Genomic DNA, 23,270 nt, shown 5'->3' with positions numbered 1-23,270 from the left:
CCGAAAACAAGTCGCACGATTGCACGCACTTGCAGAGACAATGGAAGCGGCATTTGACATTTTGTAGCAGGTTCTATAGCGGGCAAAACATCGGTTAGGAGCAGATGCCAACATCTGTTAGCGCATCACTTGAAAGTGAAGAAGTGATTGTTTTTTACCTCTGGTACCAGAAATAGGGCGCCAAAAAAGCCTTTTTTTTTTTTTTTAAAGAAATAAGGTAAAGGAGGTTCCATTTGAAACGGGTACGAAAACAAATTGCCGAAGAATGAATCACAGCGCAACACTGCAGTTGGCATCAAGCTTCTCTCCCCTCGCACTTTGACAGCCCGTAGTTGATTTAGCCCGTAAGTCCCGTAAAAATGCCGGCAAAAAACAGCTCGGTTCAACCAATCAAGTGCAGCGAATGTAATGGCGCTTTTAGTATGTCTTCGTGTTTGTATAATGTTCGAGTCTTCAACTTTGCTCTAACGTAAGACGGTAAACAGAGATGCGTGAAATACAAAGTAATAAAACTAACTGTGTGGCTAGTTGGTTCCACGTGAGGAAAATCAAAAGGTGCCAAAGACAAGTGGCAGAACGAGACAGGACTCGTTTAGTTTTCCCCCTTGGTCTCGTTCTTCGCGCTTCTTGATTTTCGTGAAATACGGCACATTTGTACCACCATCTCTATCCTTCTACTTCTCAAAACATTAGGGTAGACCGATAAAAAAAAATATATTTTTTTAATAAGAGCATCTGGACGCAGGTGTGAGGCTATCCTTAGCACCGATGGCATTATGGCTCGAGATGTAGCTCGTCCGTGGCGCATTTTAGCGCAAATGACGCGGCACTTTGATCGCTGCGTCAGGCCTTCGTCTTCCAAGTGAGCGACCGTGCGCTGACGTCTCCCGACGCCATATCCATCCCGATCCTATCGTCCAAACTCCAGAGACTCGGAATGAATCAACTATATGGATTGTGCAGGACGTGAACGCTTATGAAAACGATAGGAAGCGGACGGCCGCGAAAAATGCACGCAAAAACGAAATTTCGGCGCTTATTTTTTGGTCTATACGTGTTCAAGGGAGCAGTACCACATCGGACACACCAATATCTCGTAAAAAAAGACACAAAAAGGAATTTTAAACGAATTAAACCATTAGCAAAGAGCACCTGGTGGATTTCGCCAAAGCCTTGTTTGTAATGCCCGTCTAGGAACCTTGACAGGTGGTGACGGTCACTGTCCCGCCTAGTCATCCCGACAGCTCTACGGGGCCAGCACAAGAGAAGAGGGAAGAGCTCCCCGCTCAACGGGACTCTCTTGCGTGTGTTCCAGACGTCGCTGTTCTCCCCCTACATGATTATAGAAGATTGACCCGTCACTCCAAATTCACACAAAAGCAGCTTTGCAGTTAGTTGCGGTGGCCCGATCGCAGGCGTGCATCGGCCGCTTCGGTGTGTGACGTTCCCGTAGGAAGGGGGAGGGGAAGCCACAGTGTGCTGCGCCTCTGCACATCCGATAGGATTCGTCGTCAAGGAGAGACAGCACCCCACGGCCTCGATTACACAACAATTTATATTCAGCAAAGGAAACAGCCATCTGGTGACGCGGACACCCGCAAGAATAATGAGACGCACTGAACGCGCGGGTGGTCCGGAGAACTTCGCGGCTTTCCCGCGTTCACGTTGGAACAAACAAAAAAAAAATATGACGACCAAAAGTATTCGTGAATTCAAACCACAGTGTTTCCCGCACAAGCAATCGTAGTTCGACAGCGTCTGGTTTGCCCTTTTCACAGCTACTATCCACGTTCTCGAACGAACGCAGGAGGCAAAAAACACATGAAAACTTATTTTTAAACTTTTTTCCGACTGTTTTGGTACAGCCGTCGTCGCGGCGTTTTGACGAGAAGGCAGGTTTTTGTCTGGATTCTTCCAGAAGATCATAGGAATGTATGTCTCGCGCGGTGACAGTTGCCCACAGCCCCAAACCGGAAGTGCGCCCAACGCGCCACCACCGTGGCGTGACGTAACAGAGTTGAGTACGTGTATACGCAATATTAGAAATCTGTAACAGCTGATCGGGAGTAGGACCGGAACACACTCGTCCCTTCCCTCGCTTCGGTGCTGCGCGAAACAAAACAAGTCCGGATTCCGTCCGATCGTCGTGAAGTGACTGTCCCGGACACTGTCGATTGGATAGATGCTGGGTTATTGAAGATCGTTCTCAAATAGACCACTTCGATAACGCGGCAGCGTGGAATACGTCCAATATGTCGTTCGATTGATGAGACCCGTTCAATTTCACGTTGTAAGCGGGGAGTACACGTGTCTTTCGGCCATCTTTCAAATATTTTCGAAAGTGAAGACCTCTTTAGATGGACAGGGCTGAGTGTATGGCGACGTGAAAAAAATCTCCATAAAATTAAACGTGTCTCTCGAAGTAGCCGCAAATAGCTTAAATTTGTTTTTGTTTCGAAAGATGGCACAGAGCCCTCTCAAAAGCCTCTAGAAACCTTATTCGTAACAAAACACAAAAGAAACAATAAAACAGAGCAATTTAGCCGCCACCAGCGTCCTGGGCAGGCTGCCGCAGCCCACCGACGAGAAAAGCCCATCGCAGTCGGGCAACGCTGACTCCCGAAGCCAGGGGCTGTACATCGCTTCGTTCGAGACGGCCGCTGAAAGGGAAACCACCCCTCCTGACGTCATCACAGCGAACGCTAGAGAGGAGGTCGCCTCCACTCCAGCCTTTGCTCTCCTAAGGTGAAAAGGGATGGGAGGAGCATCACCGACTAACCTAAAAATAAAAGGTTGCTATCCTTGTTCTCCATGTTCGTAAGACGTTCGGATACACTTCCAAATACCCCGTACGAGTGTTGATCTGCATGCAAGGGCAAAACATGCCTAAAATATCGATAAAAGTTGGATTGTGTTTTGAAACTCCCAGTGCACATCACGGAAAATGGAAGGGAATCGTTACGAAAAAATGGAAATGGAAGGATGCTCGATAGACGTCACAGGAAATAAAACGTACCACCGGAAACATCCCTTTTTATTCGTAAAAAAAAAGGTAAATAAGACGATGGACAAAACGAGATTGCTGCTTTCAAAGGGATAAAAGCTATTTCAAACGAATTTGTTTAGGCACTAAAATAATGCTTCACCGGCGGATAGTTTTGAAACGACCCGCTTTCACTGTCTCGTTTCCCGACGGCCAGGCACGGGGAACCGGCCACGAGCAAGCGCCTGCGTGCACACATCATCGCTAGAGCGACAGTGTGTTGCTGCCCTCATTCTGGACGGCGACCTAAGCGGCCAAGTCTGCTACCCAACAAACTCCGAGATAAAAGCGGCCATGTCGTGTTCGCGCTCAGAGGGTTTTCCCGCCTTGACAACCTCAAACTTTGCCTCGAACGCAGTATACATCCTGGTAAGTATAGCGAAGAAAAGCTATCGTAAAAACACTACAGAAATAAGTGGGCGTCGCTGTTTATTCGAGTCCCGATGGCTGCGGCCGCGAAAACCTGAAGCTGCGGAAAGGCGAAAGAATGAATCAACGGGACAGACGAGCAGAAAAGCCCTTTGTGCGAACCAAGCCAAGCGGCACGCACAGACATCACGTGAGCGAGATCATTCCACGGCTCGCCAACGCAGCGCCGTGTCTGCCGTCGCCTCTCCCCGAAGGTCGCAAGTACGCAAAGATTCGATTGGGAACTCGATGAGCCCCGAATTCTGACGCAGCGCTCGAACCCCAATCTCTCAGGAGTGCTCCATCAGTTGGACCGTTTCGTCCACATATCGTGGACATGCGGCGGTTCATCGACACTTGCTTTCATCGTTTTATACACACGCGCCTTGAGACTACTTTCCACACACAACGGCATCCTGCTGGTAGCCCTGGGCGGTTCCGACCAAGCCTGGCCTAAACTCCAGACTCGTTTCTTTTTCCCGGAGCGGAGCGAAGCGAGAGCTGATCACGCGGTCTCTTTGCAAGCTCCAAGATTCATTCATCGGAGCTGCCTGCGCGACTCTGCCAGTGATTCCGATCCACCTAGCAAAAAAATATATATTTTGTAGACGAAGTATCGCCGAAGTCAGCGAGTTTCCACGAACTATCCCTCGACGAAACGTGCGTCCACGAAACGGGTCGATGAAAAGACGTGTTTCCACGAATCACTATGCGACGAAACAATACGAACCCCCGGCTTGGTCCGTTTCCCCCTTAGAATCGCAAGCCTATCACCCAACTTACGGCAGAAAGTTCTCGGTACCAACCTAGCAGGTAAAAATTGGAGCCTCTTTGGAAATGACTGCGAAAAAGCAGCGATGTCCTGTTCCCACTAACTGTACAAACAGACATGTGCACAACTGACACGCCTGGCAGGTGACATGACCTGGCGTGCCTGAGAGCTTTCCTCGGCCCTTATTCAAACCATCGATTTCCTCTTTAATAAAACAAGCCGTTTCAGGGATGCTTTGCTGCAGACTACGTCGATTGCATTTTAACCTTTCTTTTATGAAGGCCATGTTGAAACTGAGACTCGCTCCCTCATCTATCGGTCGCTGACGAAAGATGCCCACGTTTTGGCCTCTGATTGGCAAGAAAACCAGAACACTTCCAGCAAGCTTCTATGATAGATCGGATGATCTAATTAATGGTATCAACCATACCCCTAGTATCGGGCGGTAGCTTGCACCACCTGGCCTAGAAACCATTACAACCCCTCCCCTTTAAATTTTGTTATAAACTGTGCCGCTCGTTAAATCGCCGCCACCTTTTAACCTTTTTTTTTTTTTTTTTTTTTTCCTGTGATTGTAATTTTTCGTTTCTCCGCTCTTTTAAGTTCGCCAGCCAAGCCCAATCCTCCCGCCAAATTCGTGACTCCTTTACAGAGAGCAGGACGAAGCCACTTCAAAACCACATGTTCTAGCGTTCCACTTTCACAATGGCATACGGCACGTATGTGTCTCTCTTTTGAAATTTAGCCCTATATCCTTGCGTCCTCGACACTCCCGTTCTCGCCTCAAACAGTAAACAGCTTCCCCGTGAATTATCAAACTCCTTTTCTTTTCTTTTTTTTTTTAATGTCCTGTTTTTGTGACTTGCACATTGATAAAGCTAATATCTCTTTCATCCTCTCCTTCATCATTTTTGTATGCTCCCTTAACTCTTCTTTCCCTGAACTAGTGTGTAAGCATTTATTTCCGGGTTCGAATCGTTCATCTCGTGTTATTATTTTTTTTTTTTTTTTTTTGTGTGTATAATTTTCGCGCCTGCCACGTATCTTCAGTTCAACCTCGCTCAAATTTCGGCCAGCCCGTGTCGCCCTCATTTGGGGTCAGAGTTGCGGAGTTTGCCACTCTGGAGTTGCCACTAAAGCTTGAAATCCACACCACGCTGCCAGCAAGAGTCGAAAAGTAGCGTACGTATAAGTCGCCTTACTAATTAGCTTTCGGGATAACTTACCTAGTTGCATTTGTTTTAGCAAAATCTTTGACCACTACTCCCAGAAAGCACCGTGTAGTGAATTTGAGCCCCGGCTTTGCTATAAGTCAGCACTGGAAAGCGAACAACCATTACTCGGCAATGCCAGCACACATCGCCATCATGGGATATATTTTTTGTGCGAAACTACAACTCGATCGTTCGTAAAAAAGGGTGTAAATGGTATTTGACTTACTTATGTTGGGGCCAACATAAGTCTAATTCAATTACTTTTCGCACGAGAACTTTCACAGCTCTGCTGTCAGCAACGCAACCTCCTAGCCTCTGCCCTCTTCAAATACATTTACCCGTAACATGGCGTTCATTCCATAACCGAAATAAGCAGATGTGCCCAACAAATCTTCGTTTCAATTTTTTTTTTTTTTTTTTTTTTTTTTTTTTTAGTGTGTGAATAGAAACTAAGACACAGCATAACGCCGCTTGTAAAGGGGCTTAAAAGGTCAAGGAAACGAAACTTTGCATATTATTCTGATATGATGTCCACCGCCTGAGAGCTATTCTATGCTTCTTTTTTAAACTTACTTTAAGAAGCGGAGGGCAGGCGCAGCTTTAATCGGGGCTGGGTTTGGGAGAGGACACGCTGTCCGTGCGTTTGACTTCATTGCCACAGAAAATTGCACAGGTGATAAAATTGGAACAGCCGGCATCCCTGTCGAAGGCCCTGTCGTTCCAGGCAAAGTCCTAAAGTCCCCGAGCTGGAGCATCTCAAGCAGGTTCATAAAGCAGCCAAAGAGGTGCCTGATCCAACCTAGCGGTCGGAGACGCGCACGGCTACTGCTTTTGGAATGAAAATAAATCGCGGTGTGTTGCAAACGTTCTCACTAACCAGCCTACTCTCGTGATCCCCGCAAGTCCAATGTGCACTAGACAAAACGCGCAGGTGAACTTCCACAGGTTTGTTTGTGCCTTCGTTGTACAAAACTATAAAGTGAAGTCGTCCGTCAGGGTTTTATCAACTTGATTCCAACTTATCTATTTGCGAGCCCTATTCTGTGCAGTCTCTGACAGATGCGATGGAATAATAATGCAAAATCTCCGGTCTAGGAGGATCGGCGAGACATGGCTACTCCGGTGTCACATTCTCGATCAAGACGAGGATGGCTTATCGTTAGGACGGGAGTGTCGGTGAAATCTAAAGTCACGTGGCGAGCATTCAGAAATAAAAGAACAGTAAGGCTCGAGAATAACCAAATTAGGACCCTATAATGCCGGTCGTGGTTAGGAGACCGCCTTTGAAGGCGCATCGACCGGGTTTCCATCCCGTGGTGGGGTCGGGTGCTTCGCGATCGCGCTCTGGAGAGAGTCGCCATTCAAAAACGTTCTCATCGCCGCTGGGGCGTCAACCGACTGTCAGAAAACGTAGCAACCGACAGCGAGGATCGAACTTACCTCGTTGAGAACTCAAAGGGTCCGTAGATCGGCGTCGACGTGCAACCGCAGTAAGCCTAAACAGCCGAGATGGTCGCACACCCAGCCCCTCGGCGGGCGGTGTTGCTGGTGTCACGCGGAAACACAGATACAGGCAACTCCGGTGTCACCCCTGGAGGAATGGCTGGCTCGCGATGCACGATGGCCGGTAGCGCGTCGATCAAAGTAAAAACTTCACGCCCAGCCTGCAACACCCCATAGTTCGCGTTGGAAATCCTCCAGGATGATCGCAAAATGGCGCTGAGCGAGTCGGCTGGCAGACTGGCGGCTGACAGCGGCAGATGAAAAAAAAAAAAAAGGTAGATCGGTGGCGCCATCTCTCGTTATTAGGAGACAACTCTTTTCCTGTCGCTGTCAGAAGCACGTGGTCGGAAGCCATGCCTGTCGGTAGCTTCCAGGAATGAACGAGTCGCCGTTTCGTTTTTCAATCTGTTCCCCTGTTCCCCGTGCGTGCCTAGACGCCGGCGCGTCGCCTAGGGCACTGCACCGGTCCGCTTTGCTGTCCCGCATTGAGGGCTCGTGTCCCGCGTTTCGCGAGAAATTCCCAGATCTTTCAAATGTTCCGCGTTTCCCGCTGTCGTAAGATTCACTCTGTAATTCACGGTGCTGCCGAACAACGGGGCACGGGGAAGCGCGGAGGTCGCTGGTAATCGTGGTTATCGAAATGCTACGCCATTTCTAGCCAAGCATTGCGGGAAGCGATGTTCGTTCTTGCAGGAGAGCGTCGCGCATGCGCCGCTATGCCTCTCCCCTTGGTGGCAAAATATTGTAAGAAAAATTGCTCGTCAAACGTTTAATTATAAAATATTGTAATTATTTTCAAATCGCTGTGTCAATGCAAAAAAAAGTTGCTGTATTTCTTTAAGACAATTACATTTGCAACGGTCGAAAAGAACATAATGTTAAATATTTGTATAGGACCCATGTTGAAAAAAAATAAATAAAATAAGCGTTGAAGGAAGCAATAACCCGAAATATATTTACTGTTTCTTGTTTTCATCTGATGCATCGAGTTCTAAGACAGTCGATTTTTATGTTTTCAACTTGAACACATTTAATAACCATATTTGACATAAAAAAATATATCACTGAGTGAAAATTATTTGAGCTCAACTGCTACCAGCGTGTTAACAAATTTTCTCAATGCTGGCGGCTAAATTGCCGCGTTTCGTTTTACTTTGTGTTCTAAGGCGAACAGAATTTCTCCTAGATTTTAATAAAGCATTGCACTATTTTGGGAAACAAAAACAAACAAATGAAAGCTATTTTTGGTGAGTCCGTGCACGACAGAACAAATGCAACTGGAATGTTTGTTTCATTTTATGCTGATTTTTTTACGGCGTATACACTCAGCCGTGTCAATATCTACAAAGGTCTTAACTGTCCAAAATATTTGACCAGAAAGAATAGATGAAGTGCATGGGTATTCCCCGCCCACAACATGAAATTCAACGAGTCTCATCAATCGAATAACACATTGTACGTACCCCTAGGAGCCGCGTTATCCGAACAGGATTTGAGAAAACTCTCAAATAACACTGCATGTGTGTGTCGACGATAGTCATTTCATGACGATCAGACGGAATCCGGCTTGTTTTGAGGCACGTCTTGAAGAGAGCTGCTTTTAATTGCACAGCACCAAAGCAAATGAACGAACGTGTCTATTCCATCCCCGGACATCGCATCCGACACTATCAGCTTTTTTTTCGTGAAAACCGGGGAACATAGCCGGGAAGGCTTTTCGGAGATTATCTCAACGGAAATAATCCTCGAAGAACGTCGAACGGCCCGCGTCGCGGGCTGCTTGACGTTCGCTCTCTTCGGTCGTTTCCTGCGAAGACCGAGCAGGCAACGAGTCCTGCTAGGGTGCCTACATGTTTCCAGGCATGTAGGCACCCTAAGTCCTGCTATTCCCTGGTTCTCACAGGGTAAGATACAAAAGGGTAGGCCTCCATGGCCAAATGAGGCAACACTGGGACGGCTAAAATCGGCAGCGGCGCCGGCGTACCCTTGCCAGATTACATTATCACCAACTCCAAGCGTTGTGTTATCGCGCCGACTGTTTTAAGAATCTATCCAACATTAAACATATAAATGTGCATGCGTGTGTGGTTGTCTCCTTTTATCCTTCCTCGATAGGTAGAGAAAACCCCAAAACGGGAGCTAGCAGAACAAAATTGAACGTCCTGATATTACTGCCAAATATAAGTGAAAGCAAACAGACAAGGGCAGTTTCCTTCTTTTCTTTTACGTTGTTTGCGCCCGCTTTAGGATAACAAAAAAAAAAGACTCCCACGTGAAAATCAGTCCGCTTCCAGCTGGATTATGGAACTGGAAATGAGGCAGTCCAGCAGGATTCCAGCTGGATTCCAGCTGGACCCAGCTGGAATCCAGCTGGACTGCCTCATTTCCAGTTCATAATCCAGCTGGAAATGAACCGATTTTCGCCTGGGCTTCGCCCAGGTTCCCTCCTCTATTTTTTCCGAGGGTAAAAGGCCCTAAACCCTCTTTCCTTCCGCAGTTCCTCTACCATCTCCCTCACATCGCCCACAAAGCCAAAAGGAACAACGCCATATTGGCTATAGATAGCGACGAAACTGCCGAACCTTCGAAACAACCGAAATTTCGTCCAAAAAGTTTCGGAATCCTCCAAAAACCGTCCGAAACCGAACTTCCGGAGTCTCGAATCTGAAGACGTGGGGTTCTGCCGGGCACTGTTAGTATATTAGTCGGGATATGAAGGGACAACCAACACGAGTGACGAGGCACGTTCCGCTGGAACAAAGTGGCGTCATTCAGTTCAGTCTTTCGTTGCGTGCCGCCCTGTTTGCTTTCTAAAACTTGCACCATCCTGCAGTCGGCGCTTCAAGGAATGTCTCGACTTGTTGGAAGCACGAGGCATCTAGGAACCAGTAGCGACCCTTTGATGCGGTGGACCCTTCGTTCGATGTACCTGCTGCACCGGTGCAGAATCGAGCGAGGCACGCGCCGAGCTCCGAACAGGCAGGAGAGGTCGCATCTTGGACACGAAGCACGAGCGGAGTATAGCGTGCACAAAATAAGACAGACGAGTGCACGAGGAGAGAACGCCACGCGGCGACATGAGCATCTGCCACGAAATGTGAGAACGCCGCTCGCTTCTGCTTTTCGGAGATCCTTTTTGCACCCCGTGGAAAGCATCGCGCCAGGATCCCAGGTAGAAACTTCGGTCTACTACACTCGCACGCCTTTCTCGCGACGATACTTGAACAATGAGAGCGATCGCAACTCGGCGGTGTTGTCGGTGTCTCGAACTTCGGCTCGAATGGTCGGACGCGTCCCGAGGATTTGATAATTGATATCTTGAAGTGAAAGCAAGTAGGCAGGGGAGCTGGTTAACGATAGACACGGTGAACCTCGAGCGAGGGGGCAAAAAGAGGACGGACAGACACGAAACTCCGATTTAAAGGAGCTATGCAACAATTTTCGTACTTTGCGCAAATACCGCTTAAAACGGATCCCTAACGTTAATGACCTATAAACACGCGTTCGTTTTTCTCCCCACGCAATAGAAGTCCCAGAAAAAAATTTAAGAAAAACGAGCAGCGTTCACCCCCTCAACTCGCAGCCAGAACAAGCGGCCCCGTGATCTGGAGCCGATTATATGCCGCCAGTGTTGATCATAGCCACGCGCTGGGGTTGGCAAAGCGCAGGACACGCGCTGAGTTCCAGACATTGCTATGGCTCGGCTGTTGTCGTCGCTGCAGCGATTGGACACGGGCCACTACCCGAATGCTTCTCGAGCTAGCAATTATCACGAGCCCAAGTCGAGTGCCCACGCAATGCTCGGGTCCAATCTATGAACCGCATTCAAATATCGTCACTTGGGTGTACTGCGATCCCCGAGTTACGTCATCAAATTTTGCAAAGGAGAGATTGAATGAAAATGATCGCTTTTGTCCTTGAAATTACACCGCAACAAAGGAGTTTCTTGGCCAGTGGTGTTGCGTGTGAGTATCCTTGAGTCCCAGGTGTGCCAGTAAGCTCGTGTCAAGTGAAAAACATTCCAATTGAATATCGTTGCACAGCTCCTTTAAGGAAGTGGTCTGGAAAATAAATCTTTAGCTGCGTTCTGTGTTTCGTGTTTGTCCGCCCTTTTTTGTCCTCTCGCTGCAGGGTTACCGTGTCTCTCTTTGGTATCTTGTAGCCAAACAAATTATTTCTGAAACCCAGGCGAAACAATGAACCGTCTATCGGCCAAAATAAATTAGAATAGCGCGCGTTAGCTTTGTGTATTGGAAGCCAGGAAGAATGCCTCCAGCCCGCAGGTGGTGCCGCTGGACTTTCTCCTTCCATAAAGTATGAAAAGAAAGTCCAGTGGCTGTGATAGATCAGTACAGCCCAATGCAGCTAACCAAGTTTCCACAAATCGACAAAAAATAGTTTCGCATCCTGGAACTCATCGTGAAATTGAAGCTATTAGCGACGTGTGCTCACAGTTGGCGATTATCCGAATCACAGCTTTCTGGATTAGGATGATGTCTGCCCAATCGCCGGTTCACGGAGAGCCAAATTCTACCAATCACGGCGAGGCAGAGGCGATCCCTGCCAATCAGGGCGAGGCAAATTCTGGTCGTGACGTCACGAAAGGAAACCTAGAGAGGGCGCCACGGAAACATCTCGGCGCTAATAGAGGGTGGATTTGTTGGCGGAAATATATAAGAAAAAAAATCGTTTTAGTCAAAAGTTACCGCTAAAATACGAGTTTTTTCAATGACTGAATAGAATTAAGCCTTTTTAAAGTCAAAGCGAAAAAGAAGAAAAAAAAAAAAAGAAGAAGAAGAAAGAAAACGTTGTTGCAAACCAGAAAACGTTTAATTTAACGAATACAAAAAAAAAAATAAAAATAAAAAAGTTGTAACTTTGTTCTTATTTTTCTTTCTTTGCCCTATCAACCTTCAAGCGGTCCACGAGAAATTTTTATTAGCTTAGCTCGAAATCGTCGGCAAATACAGTTTTTTTCTTAGTAACTTTCGTTCGAGGCGGTTGTTTACTTGCACATCCTCGCGTAACAAATCCAGCAGCAAGCCTGACATTCGTAGTGTGGAAAACTTCCCCGCATTGGATCCATTGGCCCCAGGCTGGAGGCAGTGTCCTTTGGGATGTTTCCCCCGTGGAGCGAGGCCAAGAAGAGCGAGCAGGGCCTGGCCTCGGCGCCCCTCCCTGAGCCCCGACGTCCGTGCCTCGTGTGCCAGATGCGCTTTGCCGCTGCCAACCGACTGCCCCAGCCATCCAGGTACCTACTCTGCGCACCCGCACCTACCTGGGCTCACAGAAACGGAAGTACCGACCCGTGGCGTGGCGTAGCCGGGGCTTAGGGGACGTGAGCCCTCCCCGCGAAACATTTCCACACCACTGGTCCAGCTCCCGGGGGGGTTCAGAGAAGTCTTCACGTGGCGAATTTCAGGATTGGCGGTAAAGCGTTACAAGGAACGGCGTTACCGGTAACGCGTTACTTCTTTCGGTAACCTACTCATTCCATTCTCAAAACAGTAACGGATAACGTACTTACGTTACCTCTTTCCAGTAACGGGTAGCGTAGGTATACGTTACACCTACTTCCCGAGGCCTGAAAAAAGTACACTTTTTTTCCGACAAAAATGGCGTAGGCCCGTGCGGCTCCCGGAAAGTGCGTATTTGGTGACGTGGCGCTGATTCCTTGCGCCTTTTGGGAGCGCATAAGAACGTTGGATGTACTTTTTCTCAACGCGCAGCAAAACGCGCTGTGACGTGTTGCTCTCCCGGCCAATCGGTGGAGGGTTCCGCGTTCCTTGGCCGTCTGGCGCAGATGCTCTCCACTCGGCCGAACGCACACCGTCCTTACTAAGGCCCATAGTTGGGACTCAGCACACGGCCTGCGCGCGCACAGAAACGCGTTGGGTTTCGCGGCGTCGCCGTAGGCCTCGGCGTAACCGCGCTAAATTTAGCGGAAAAATTGACGTCGCGACCTCAACACCAATTCTGTTTCCCCGCTAAATTTAGCGGGCAAAATGACGTCACATGAGTCAGTGTCACATCACCCATGAATAAATTCACTTCCCCGTTAAATTTAGCGGGGAAATTGACGTCACGTGACCTCAACAGCAATTCAGTTCCCGGCTAAATTTGAGGTCGCGTCAATTTTTCAGCTAAATTTAATTGGGAAACTGTGGGAGGAGGGGAGGGTAAGGCGAAGGAGGAGGAAAGGAAGAGGAGAAATGGAGGGGAGGACGAGGAGCAGGGAATGAGGACGGGAGGAGGAGGGGCATGCATACCCTCCCTCCTTCCTCCTCAGGAGCTGCGCTCTAATTTCGAGTTAGAGATTTGTAAACGTCTCTCTTCTATTTTTTCCGTGTTTCTACTTCGGTTTATTTTAAGTCGAGACGAAGCCGACGCTACCAGGGGACCAATCAGACAGCGTGAAATCACGGGGTTCCTCGTGTTTCTGCACCTGTGCTATCATTGCTGAACCAATCACAAACAAGAAAGGCCCTGTGACTCGCGCTCTTCACGCTGCTCCTGGGAGAAAAAAAAAAACAACGTATCACAGCCACGTGACTACCGCCAACTCTCTCCTCCTCTATATTTCTTCTTCCTCCCCACTGCAGTTTCGGTTTTAGTTTCAAGCAGCTATGTTTTTTTTTTTTTTTTGCTTCATTAAATATATACGTGACTGCAGCAAAATATTGATTGGGTAGTCTCCTAAGGTTATATTAAATCGTCTGGCAAAAAACAAACAAACAAACAAACAGTTTTGGGGGGGGGGGGGGGGGGGGCGTCAATGTCTACCGAGCCCAAGCAAAACAGAAAAAGAAAAGGTAAAAAAAAAAAAAAAAAACTCTCTCCATAACTGAAGCCTATTTATTGATATTTTGTGTATATCTGAAGATTGTATCGAGTATCTCTTGGCTCGGTGGCACGGTCGTAAGCAGTGGCAAGTGTATGAACCAGGTGTCGGTTGTTGCGAGGATTGTGACCGGGGCTTTATGCTTTTCATATTGTTGTTTACGTTACGCAAGGTTTCCTTACTCTGCCTTCGTGTGTGCCACGCTGAGTGATGTGCTGGGGGGGGGGGGGGGGGGGGGGGTCGACGCCTTGTCAGACATTTTTAATTGCCTTTTGCGACGGCCTCCTCGACAACTGTTTGATGTAGTCTGAATAAAAACACTGAATTGAGATGGGTTGGTCTCCTCGGAGGTGCCTCCTGTGCAAGGCGGCCGTGACGCAGTCCGAGATGATCGAGCACATCAAGGAGATGCACCTGAGGCTGCACCGCTGCGGCCACTGCGACCGGGCCTTCGGGTCCCCGGAACAGCTGGAGGGACACGTGCGGGAGAGCCACCCCCTGCAGCAACCCGCCCCGCCGGCCGAGCACGGAGGGACCCGCTGGACGTGCGAGTACTGCCGCAGGGCCTTCACGTACGAGGCCGTCTGGAGACTCCACCTGGGCATCCACTCGGGGCCCCAGCCGTACTTCTGCGTCCGCTGCAAGAGGAGGATGGCGACGCAGGGAGAGCTGGACGCCCACCTCAGGGAGTGTGGCCCCGCCGCCAGGAGGACCGCCCCGACGCCCTCGAGGAACGCCAGGACTCGCAACGCTCCATATGCGCACCAGAATCCAGTGGTCGCAGGTGAGGCCATTCTTTCCCGATTTCATAGAGTTTTTTTTTAGATTCTGCTCCTCACTGGAATCAATATGCACAAAATCTCGCTACGTTTACAACGAAACGTTGGCGCTTATTTCTTGGTACATTGGTGTTCGAGGGAGCAGTATCGCATCAGACCCATCAGACACGCCAATCTCTCGTTGAAAAAGACACGAAAAGAAATTTTTAAAACGAAATAAACGATTACGGCAAAGAACACCTGGTGGATGTCGCTAAAGCCTCGTTTGTAATGCCCGTCTAGAAATCTTGACAGGTAGGCCCGTTCACACTCTTGCGACCTCTTAAACCTAGGTTCCTTAAAACTTCTTAAACCAGAGAATACACTGGCGCCATCCATTGGGAAGCAGTGTAAACTCGGCGGTCCGGCATATTTTTTTTTTATTTCTCGCGCATTATCCTTTCTTTCTTGGCTCGAAAAACTTTTGTCAATGTTATAAACGAGCCTTTCTAGGGTTATTATGCACATTTGACCTCGGAAATCCCGCAAAACCTTCGCTCTTGTGAAATGCAGTTCCAGGGTCACCGCATAGATGGCGCCACAATACCAGTGTGTTCCCTCATTCTAAAAACATTTAAGAAGTTTTAAGAGATCCTCGTCTCTCTCAGTCGTACTCGGTCGTACTCGGTCGCAAGAGTGTGAACGGGCGGCTTGAACCTGACGTCATCCCGCCAGCTCTCCGGCCACCACCAGAGAAATCACCGGGACTCCCTTTTGTGTGCCCCAGACGTCGCCATTGTTCCTCTACAAGATTAGAGAAGATTAACACGTCACTCAAAATTCGTACAAAAGCAGCTTTGGTGTTAGTTGCGGTGGCCCGATCGTTGGGGTACTTCGGCTGTTTCGGCTGCTTCGGCGGATGGAACGGCTAAGTATAACAGGGGTCTCAAACACACGGCCCGCGACTTGCTGGGACGCGGCCCGCAGGCAACCGGCTACGAGTCCCGGTTCTTATGTCTCGAGCGCTAGAAATGGCTCGCGCCATAGTGATCTCATCTCGTGGATTCATTTTCACTCGAAAAGTAGCTCCGCTCTTTTAACGTATTCACATAGTTTATACTTACCTCTGTTCATTTGACCTTTGTTTCGCTTTATGTTTTGCTTCCCAGTTTTTTGTATGCTACAACAATTCCGCTACTAGGCTGCAAGCGCAAACTATGCGTTGAAAAATGCATCTCGACTGCGCGAACTCTCGATCAGCAGGATCAGCTACCAAAGCTAAAGCAACAAGCCCTAAATTCTCACCTTTAAAACATAATGATTAAAAGACAAGTATTTGTTTAGAGTGTTGCAATAAATATTGTCATGAAAGCAAGAACTATCATATTAACTCATTGTTTCTTAGAGGCATGTTGAGCTTGATTCATTCCTGAGTGAACTGAGCAGCGGGAAAGACAGTGTACTCAGCTCTCTTGTTCTATTAAAATGCCAGCACGTTGGCCCGTGCGGTGTCATTTTAATTCTTATTACTACATCGGGTCAGGGCCCAAAGTAGTCGTAAAAACAAATCAAATCTAAAGACGTCACTGGCCAAACTCTGTTTAGAGAAAGCATTGAGCACGAGGTCTCTTCACTTTAAGATCTCCTAAGTCCCCTCTCTTACGTTGGCCCTCAACCTTTTGGGTGTGGGTTACGTGGCCCCTACGCTCACACGAGCTTGAGTCCACTGGGCGAGGACATCTCGTCGACGCGAACCTCGCCGCAACTTTGCTCGCCCCGAGACAATCTGCGTCACGATTCCGCCGGATGTGACGTGCTCTTTGCTGGCTTCTCTCCGAGCGATTGCCAGAGTGGACCGTTTATAACGAAAAATACGGCCGTCATGCTCAAAACAGAAAATTCATTTACGGATATTGTAGATCATATTCGGCCTATTTGTGAACACAACGGGTATATCTCCAATTTCGTCGAGGTATCCCTTCAAATAAGTTCTAAAACAAAACGAGTTCACCCCGTACCCCGAAATCGCACGACCTTAACCGGTTTCATGTTGTTTCTTAACACAGCATATGGTCGATGTAGAAACACAAAATCAGAACCCCCCCCCCCCCTCCCTCCCTCCCCTTTCTTTTACAACAAAAAAATTATTATGCGCTTGCACAGGACGCGTATGGCAGACAATGTACCCCCCCCCCCCCCCCCCCCTTCCCCCCTAAAAAGAAAGAAATAAAAATTGTAGCGCATTATTTACTCGGGAGACGTATTTTCAGCTGGGAAAGGTTCCGAAGCCTGTTTGCATATTTCGCACGTCGGCCCCGAAAGAAAAGCGGAATACCACCAATGAGTTTCGCGACATAAATATTGCGCCACAATTAATTTTATTATTAATTTTTTTTTAATGAAGACGCTTTATTTCGAGTTTCTGGGTGAAAGGAGAAAATTAGTGAGCGCGATAAGCCCCTTGAACACTCACCGGTCCGAGTCCGATTTCTCATCCAGACGCACAGGGGCGGGTGCTGACGCACAGATAAGTGATCCGTGGTCGTGAGGTCGCACGGTAATTAAGACACTTTGTTTTCATCACTCTGATTGGCATAACCGATTCAAACGAGTCCAGAGATTGGTGTTCTTGTGCTAACTGAGGGGGGATTATGAACCCAGCGATTGCATGGTCCCGATCGGTGTTGCGACATCGTGCAAAGGCCGATATTTTCTGCTGCCTGGGATCTAAAAGCCATACGAATCTTCTTTTCCTTTTCACGTGCGCTGTCCAGGTGTCGCTAATATTTTTTGTTCCGTCCGACAGCGGCGTCCGAGGAGGCTCCTCCAGGCAACGGAGCGGCGGCGGCAGCCCGGCCGGCGGAGTTGGCTTGCCCTCTGTGCTCGAAGCGCTACAAGAAGAAGAAATACTTGACCAATCACATCGCGGCCCACAGTGCGGGCAAGAGATACTGCTGCGAGCGCTGCGGAAGGGCATACCTCTTCAAGGGCTTCATGCTCAAGCACATGCTTGCGGTGCACAACATGCCGCCCAAAGCGACCACTCGGCCCGCTTCTCACTGAAGCCATCACCCTTCGACGTCTGCGTGCTACACTCGCGCAAGTCCCTGCCTGCACATCGCACCACGATACACCCGGAACACCCATCATCGGTGTTTTCACGGCCGGTGCTGGCCACAGGGCCGGACTGACGAGACTGCGGGACCAGCGAGGCGCGATACCAGCGCCCTGCTGCTTGGCTCATTCAAGGAGCAATCGGATTGCCGAGAATGCTTCGCGAGAGCTTCTCAGGGCGTTTACATCTTCCTTTCAACGGCTGCCTTTCCGCGAGAGTTGTTCGCTTTTTGAAGGCAGAGTTTGCTCACACACGTGAAAGGATAACTTGTTCACCTCTCCCTCCGTGAAGATCACTCGAAACAAAATGTCCGCGAGGCTTCTTTCTCGCGTGCAGGGCGCAGAGATGACTCATTATTGGGGTGAACATCAGAACGCCTAAAACAAACAACTTTGCAAAGAGAACAAAAAACAAATTATTTTGCGAAGGAATAATGATCAGACAAAACATCACGCTCGTTCTTTCTGGACGTTTTTCAGTGAAGCAGCCTTTAATTTCATGTTCCTCCGTTTTGCCTTATTCATGCGAGTTCCTCATATTCTACTAACTCTACTAACGTTTTTTTTTCTTCGTGGCAAGGCTTGTGCCCGTTTTGTTTGAAGTCTCATTGCGGTGTCTTGCTTCAACGATCTCTCTTGTGTGTGGTTGTGTGTGTTTTTTTTGCGTTTTGCATGAGCACGTTTGTTGTGATGAAAGCGTTCTGCCACTTCTGTTTCCTTGGACTGCTGCTCAATTTCCTTCTTTGCCCCGGAAGACACGAGTTGGGTTTCTAGCCTCTGTCCTCCCGAAGCATGAACGGAGCCGAAAGTTGCGTGGGACTGGGGCAAAATTAAGGGGGATGCCGCGCCCACAAAGGACGATGTTCCGCTCCAGGCTAATGTTCGGTAACACATTTAGCATTTAATTATTATTATTTTTTATTTTTTTGCGTGTTAGTTTGGGAAAGAAAGGACGCTGACGGAGGTTTCTTTCTTTCTGAGAGAAAACTGGGATTTTGTTACCGAGTAAAGTGTGGACGCCATTGCTCTCTCATGGATGTTGCAGCGACTCGAAAAACGCGAGGTCAGGCAGCATTGCTCGTTTTTGCTTTGGCCGCTATAGTAACGCAAGCGCGGGAAGGTAACGCACGTCATGCGTTACGCGGTTGATTAGAATATTTCACTTTCTACCAAAATCAACGTTGCCGAAAAGCAGGGGCAAAAGCTGTCAGATGCAGTTTGAATCGCCCCAGATATACCTTTTACTGGTCCACTCAGACTCAGTATTAATCAAGCTTCCGGCTTTAAAAAAAAAATGAAAACGCGACTATCCGCTTCATTTGTACCCTCTCCTGCGCGCACGTTGCATAGTGATGTACTCGGAGCAGCACTTCTTTTCGAGAAGCGGTATTTTTCGCCCTCAGCCTGCGAAGAAAGGAAAACTGTACAGCACGGATTGCTCAGTATCAGGCGGATTCAGACCGTCGTTGCTGCTGCGCGGACTACGACGCAACTGTGTAAATACGCATTTGCGTTGAGTGCAACCGAGTGCGACTGCGACGGCTTGCGACGTTAATCCTTTTACGGGTTGCTATGGCAAAGGGGCGTTTGCTTAAAACCCCCGTCGCCATAGCAACCCGTAAAAGGATTAACGTCGCAAGCAGCCGCACTCGGTCGGACTCAGGCAAGCGCGTGAATCGCCCCTTATTCTCATAGCCGCTGTGGGTGACGTCGTGGACGTCACTGACGACCGCCACCAGTGCTCGGGGATCCGAGGTACGTGGGCAGGCCCCGTGCAATTATCGAAAACCATCGGTTACACGCAGCAACTGGATTCCGCCAAAGTGAGACTTCGTATGCAGGGCGGTTCCCACACTTGCGTCCAGTCCGACCGAGTGAAACTGCAACACGTTGCTATGGCAACACTTACGAGGAGCCAATGGGGAGGCGCGGTGCCGCACGACGCAACGCAGCGCGACGCGATCGACGCAAATGTGTGAGCCAGACTTAAACAAAATACGTTTCTGAGGTCGTCTGTTCTTTCTGAGAACTCATTTGCCTCCGCTGGATTCTATGCTTCAGATTTTTCCGATCGGAAAGGGGCGTGCCACTAACATGTATCACATTTTTAGTAGGGGCGTCGCACAAGCGTAATTTTTGAATAGACCGATCTCACCAGCCAGTTTGACTACGCCACCGCTGCCGCAAAGCATCGAGGGAACTAGTCTTTCTGCGCGTGCGACAACCTCGCTGGAGCTCTGCGCGTGCAGGCCACGAACAGTCTCGTGCACTGCCGATTGCCTCCTGTGAACTAAAGTTATGGCTGCCTCGCGCATGCGTCGAACGCTTGGTGAGATCGGTCTATTTCTCATGGCGAATTCGCGTGGTTCTTTCTGCGCGCTCTCGAGCGCTCTTTCCAGAGCGCGCTTAATCGGGTGGTTGAAAGAGAGTGCTGTGGCCTGATCGGGTGGTTCATTCGGAGGACGCCTCTCCCTCTCAGAGCGCTCTCTGGCACTCCGTCTGTAGCCGTCGGAGTGCGGAGCGGCGCAGGCGTCACGTGGTAGCTGGACGGGGATCACGTGGTTTTGTTGACGATGGCCGGCAGTGGTCTGTGGTGCTGTGCGGGGTCCGGCATGACGGTGATTGATGTGTGCTTCTACAAAGAGTGTGTGCATACGACGGTGCGAGGATTACAACGGACGGGACGACATTCGTTTGCGACCGTAACAGGAAAAGCCGACGTGCGAGCTGTTCCCAGTGCCTTCACAAGATCGTTCATCTCACGGCGGTGAATCCGCTAAGCCTAACCGACGACGAAACAGCTCGCAGAGCTCGCCGCTGTTTTACCGGATTTTGTAGTCGCTTCAAGAAATTTTTGAGGTTTGGTAAAAGTGCGTTCAAAGGTTTGTGTTGTAAAATAAAGGGAGAGCCGAATATAATGCACTGTGATTTGTGTCACATTGCGATGCTTGCACGATATTTCGCCGTGAGAAAAGTGCGGTTTATTAACCATTTTATATTCGCCTGCTCAGTCGTACGCATGACCGCTATTGCAGCGCGTTCACTGTTGAAAACGCGATGAGTTGACAACTGTTTCCAAGCGCTGGCTTTCGTTCCGTTCTGCAAAAATCAATTCGCATACTGTTGTTTTTTTGTTTTGTTTTTTTTAGATGCCGATGAGTAAAACAATTCACGTCAAAACCGTTATTTCATCACGTTGCGAGCGTAAATTTTGCTGAATCGTCCACCGTACGCTGTAAGATGGTGTTGTTTTTAATGCATTCCCAATGTCCCGAAATTTAATTCCGTGACTGGTCTGAGAATGTCAGAGCGCTCTGAACCCAGCAGTTGTGATCGGCTGAAAAGGATCCCGAGTAGCTCTGGCGGCGAGGAGGGGGCGCTCTGCTGAATCGAGGTCAGAGGAGAGAGGCGACCACCCGAATTCACCCAGATGCTTGGAGCCCGTAAGATAAGCTATTACCAAGAACAGACTATCTCAGAAACGTCTTTCGTGCACCTTTAACGCGAGCAATGTTTGAAAACACGTCTTTCAAGCAGACGACACGAAGATTCGTCCCGCAATTTTTGGCGGGACACCAGGGCTGACTTCTTCGCTCTCTTCGCGCGGCCAACGGGAAGTCCCGACCTCCCTCTCCTCGCGCCAACTGGGGACTAAAGGATTTTTCTATTCTCCGCGCGAGCGGCGACGGCAGCTTCAAAATAAATGCAGTGTCGAAAACAGGTTGCTGTAGTACTGATCCCTGTCTAAGGGAAAATATAGGAATAGAGTACAGTGTTGGATATACTTAGGTTAATAATTACTCGTAGTAATTAACTTTGCAAACGAGCCATTTTAAGGTATTTCATTTAGAAGAATGGTGGGAGTCATCGAAAATTATTAAACCACTCACACTATGAAGGTATAAGGCATGCGTACAAGTTTAAGGCGCTCCGAAAAACACCCAGGCTGTGTTCCAAAATTTACTCGATCCGACTCCGGAGTAAACGTTTCGTACCGTGGCGTTCCAAAACTTACTCGAGCTTACTCGATGACGTCAGAACTCGCGTTCCAGAAGCGGGTTGTTTACTCCGGATAAATTACTCGCGCTACCCTCCTCGATCGGGGGGTAAAGTCCGATCAAATCGAGTAAATACGTCACGTGATCTGTTCGTCGTCTGCTTTCTGCGCTGACAGCCGTCAAAGCTCGCTTGCTCCGTTGGTTTTGGTGGCGGACGTTCGAAATGACAAAGAAATAGGTGCAGCATGTGTGGTTATTTCGATTTGCTGATGTCAACGCAGGAATTGACTGCATTACATCCAGACCATCCACCTTCCCCGGGAACGTTTACTTGTTATTATCTGAGTGCGAGCGTAAACAGGAGCTTCTCCGCATCCTCGTCCTCGGCGTTGGGGGAATGCCGTATTCTCACGTCCAAGGCCGAAAATGTTTGAACTCGGTATATGATAATGTAGTATTTTTGTTTTCTCCAGACTACGTGTAATGAGAGGATAACGTTTGTAAAGCAGTGAAGGCTTCGAAAATTTCACTGTAATCACATTCGCGTCAAAGCGAACGTGAGTTTCATATCATTCTGGAGAAAGCACCCTCGCGCTGCACCGCTACACCGTGTGGAATATATTCCTGCAAAACATAATCGGTGCAAATTACAATGCGTGGAATATATGCGTTTAGGGCACCGTGACTAGAATTGCCGCGATCGCGCTGATTAATAAAAGCACATTTTTTTATGTCTAGCTGTAAGGAGTAAGTAATTTTGATCTCAATATACAGCTCAAAACGAAGGTGAGTAAAAGGAGCTGGTGGATCCACCTCAAAAAACACCGCGTCGTCATTAACATTGCCGTTCTTCGGGTGCTTTCTCCGCGATCAAAAGGATCGCCTGCTATTTTCTGCCATCGCTGCTGTGTTTTCTTTTTGCCGTCGCCCAAGACGAAGCCAATCCGCGTAGTATCCAGGTGATTATCCTGGCCGTTCCAAAATCGAGTCGCGGATCGTTTACTCGCGATGTCACGTGGTATTACCCGCTGACGTAGGTGGCAGGTTACTCGGGTAAGATTTGGAACATAGCCCCAGTTTGGACGCGTTTTGAAAAAAAAAAATGGGGGGGGGGGGGGGGGGGGGGGCGACTTAGGAGGCAACGTTAAGAGCTAGGCAAATATATAACTAATGTAGGGACATCTAGCGGGACTTTTTACACCTACGATAGAGCTTTCTGCACCCAACGATAGAACATTCCTATTTGGAGCCGATGTCTTACGGCGAGACAGACAAGCTGAATTTGAGCGAAGGTTTGTTGTCGTTTTAATGCGAAAGTATTATCTGTCCCATGGAGCGAGCCGATGTCATCAGTGCCGCGCCAAACGGCAAATAAATTCCTCTTTCCAAGTGAAGCCGAAATCTGATGGGGTTCCCGTTGGCTGGCACGCGTCATAGTTTCGAGGAACGATCGATGCTCCGATTGGCCGAGGCGCGTCAGTTTCAAGGAAAGTCACCCCATGGCGCTGCGTGCCCGCGCCAGAGCGCGCCGGGAAAAGGAAGCGCTTGGCTGGCGGTGCCTCCGACAGAGAGACCGCTCGAGCATACTCTGGAGTGAGGCCCGGTCACTTCACGAGAAC

At 48.9% G+C, this 23,270-nt stretch overlaps 2 protein-coding genes across 7 annotated transcripts in view; one reads left to right on the top strand and one right to left on the bottom strand.

Annotated features, from left to right (window-relative positions):
• The window catches only part of LOC8037027 (kinesin light chain), a 76,760-nt gene extending 69,565 nt beyond the window's left edge, over positions 1-7,195 (bottom strand). For 2 of the 4 annotated variants that reach the window (XM_029979233.4, XM_029979234.4), the window contains exon 1: positions 6,878-7,195. The gene's annotated coding sequence lies outside the window, so the exon portion shown is untranslated. The remainder of the gene's footprint in view (positions 1-6,877) is intronic. The other 2 variants (XM_029979236.3, XM_040217386.2) reach the window with 1 other exon arrangement.
• Positions 7,196-9,837: 2,642 nt separating this feature from the next.
• On the top strand, positions 9,838-18,296 carry LOC8053803 (zinc finger protein 425-like). 3 transcript variants are annotated; one of them, XM_029979238.3, is made up of 4 exons: positions 9,838-10,112; positions 12,036-12,191; positions 14,132-14,565; positions 17,346-18,296. In XM_029979238.3, exons 2-4 carry the CDS (start codon positions 12,058-12,060, stop codon positions 17,600-17,602), a joined length of 825 nt encoding a protein of 274 aa, XP_029835098.2. In that variant the 5' UTR covers positions 9,838-10,112; positions 12,036-12,057; the 3' UTR covers positions 17,603-18,296. The 3 variants fall into 3 exon arrangements, with proteins under 3 accessions (XP_029835098.2, XP_029835099.2, XP_042144658.1); XM_029979239.3 differs by having other exon boundaries at positions 11,998-12,191; XM_042288724.1 differs by lacking the exon at positions 9,838-10,112 and having other exon boundaries at positions 11,957-12,191.
• Positions 18,297-23,270: the final 4,974 nt, after the last annotated feature.

The sequence above is a fragment of the Ixodes scapularis genome, unplaced genomic scaffold (genome assembly GCF_016920785.2).
Source record: "Ixodes scapularis isolate PalLabHiFi unplaced genomic scaffold, ASM1692078v2 PGA_scaffold10__122_contigs__length_95168666, whole genome shotgun sequence".
Taxonomy (NCBI): domain Eukaryota; kingdom Metazoa; phylum Arthropoda; class Arachnida; order Ixodida; family Ixodidae; genus Ixodes; species Ixodes scapularis.
Note: the sequence above shows the minus strand (reverse complement) of the source record. Positions and strands in the feature narration are given on the sequence as shown.

What these genes read in the sequence shown, in the direction of transcription:
- LOC8053803 (XM_029979239.3), top strand. Translation starts at nt 9,843, where the DNA reads ATGCGGTGGACCCTTCGTTCGATGTACCTGCTGCACCGGTGCAGAATC. An exon ending in GCATCGCGCCAGGATCCCAG is followed by an intron (nt 10,113 to 11,997) that starts GTAGAAACTTCG and finishes TGACATTCGTAG; the next exon opens with TGTGGAAAACTTCCCCGCAT. An exon ending in CCAGAATCCAGTGGTCGCAG is followed by an intron (nt 14,566 to 17,345) that starts GTGAGGCCATTC and finishes TCCGTCCGACAG; the next exon opens with CGGCGTCCGAGGAGGCTCCT.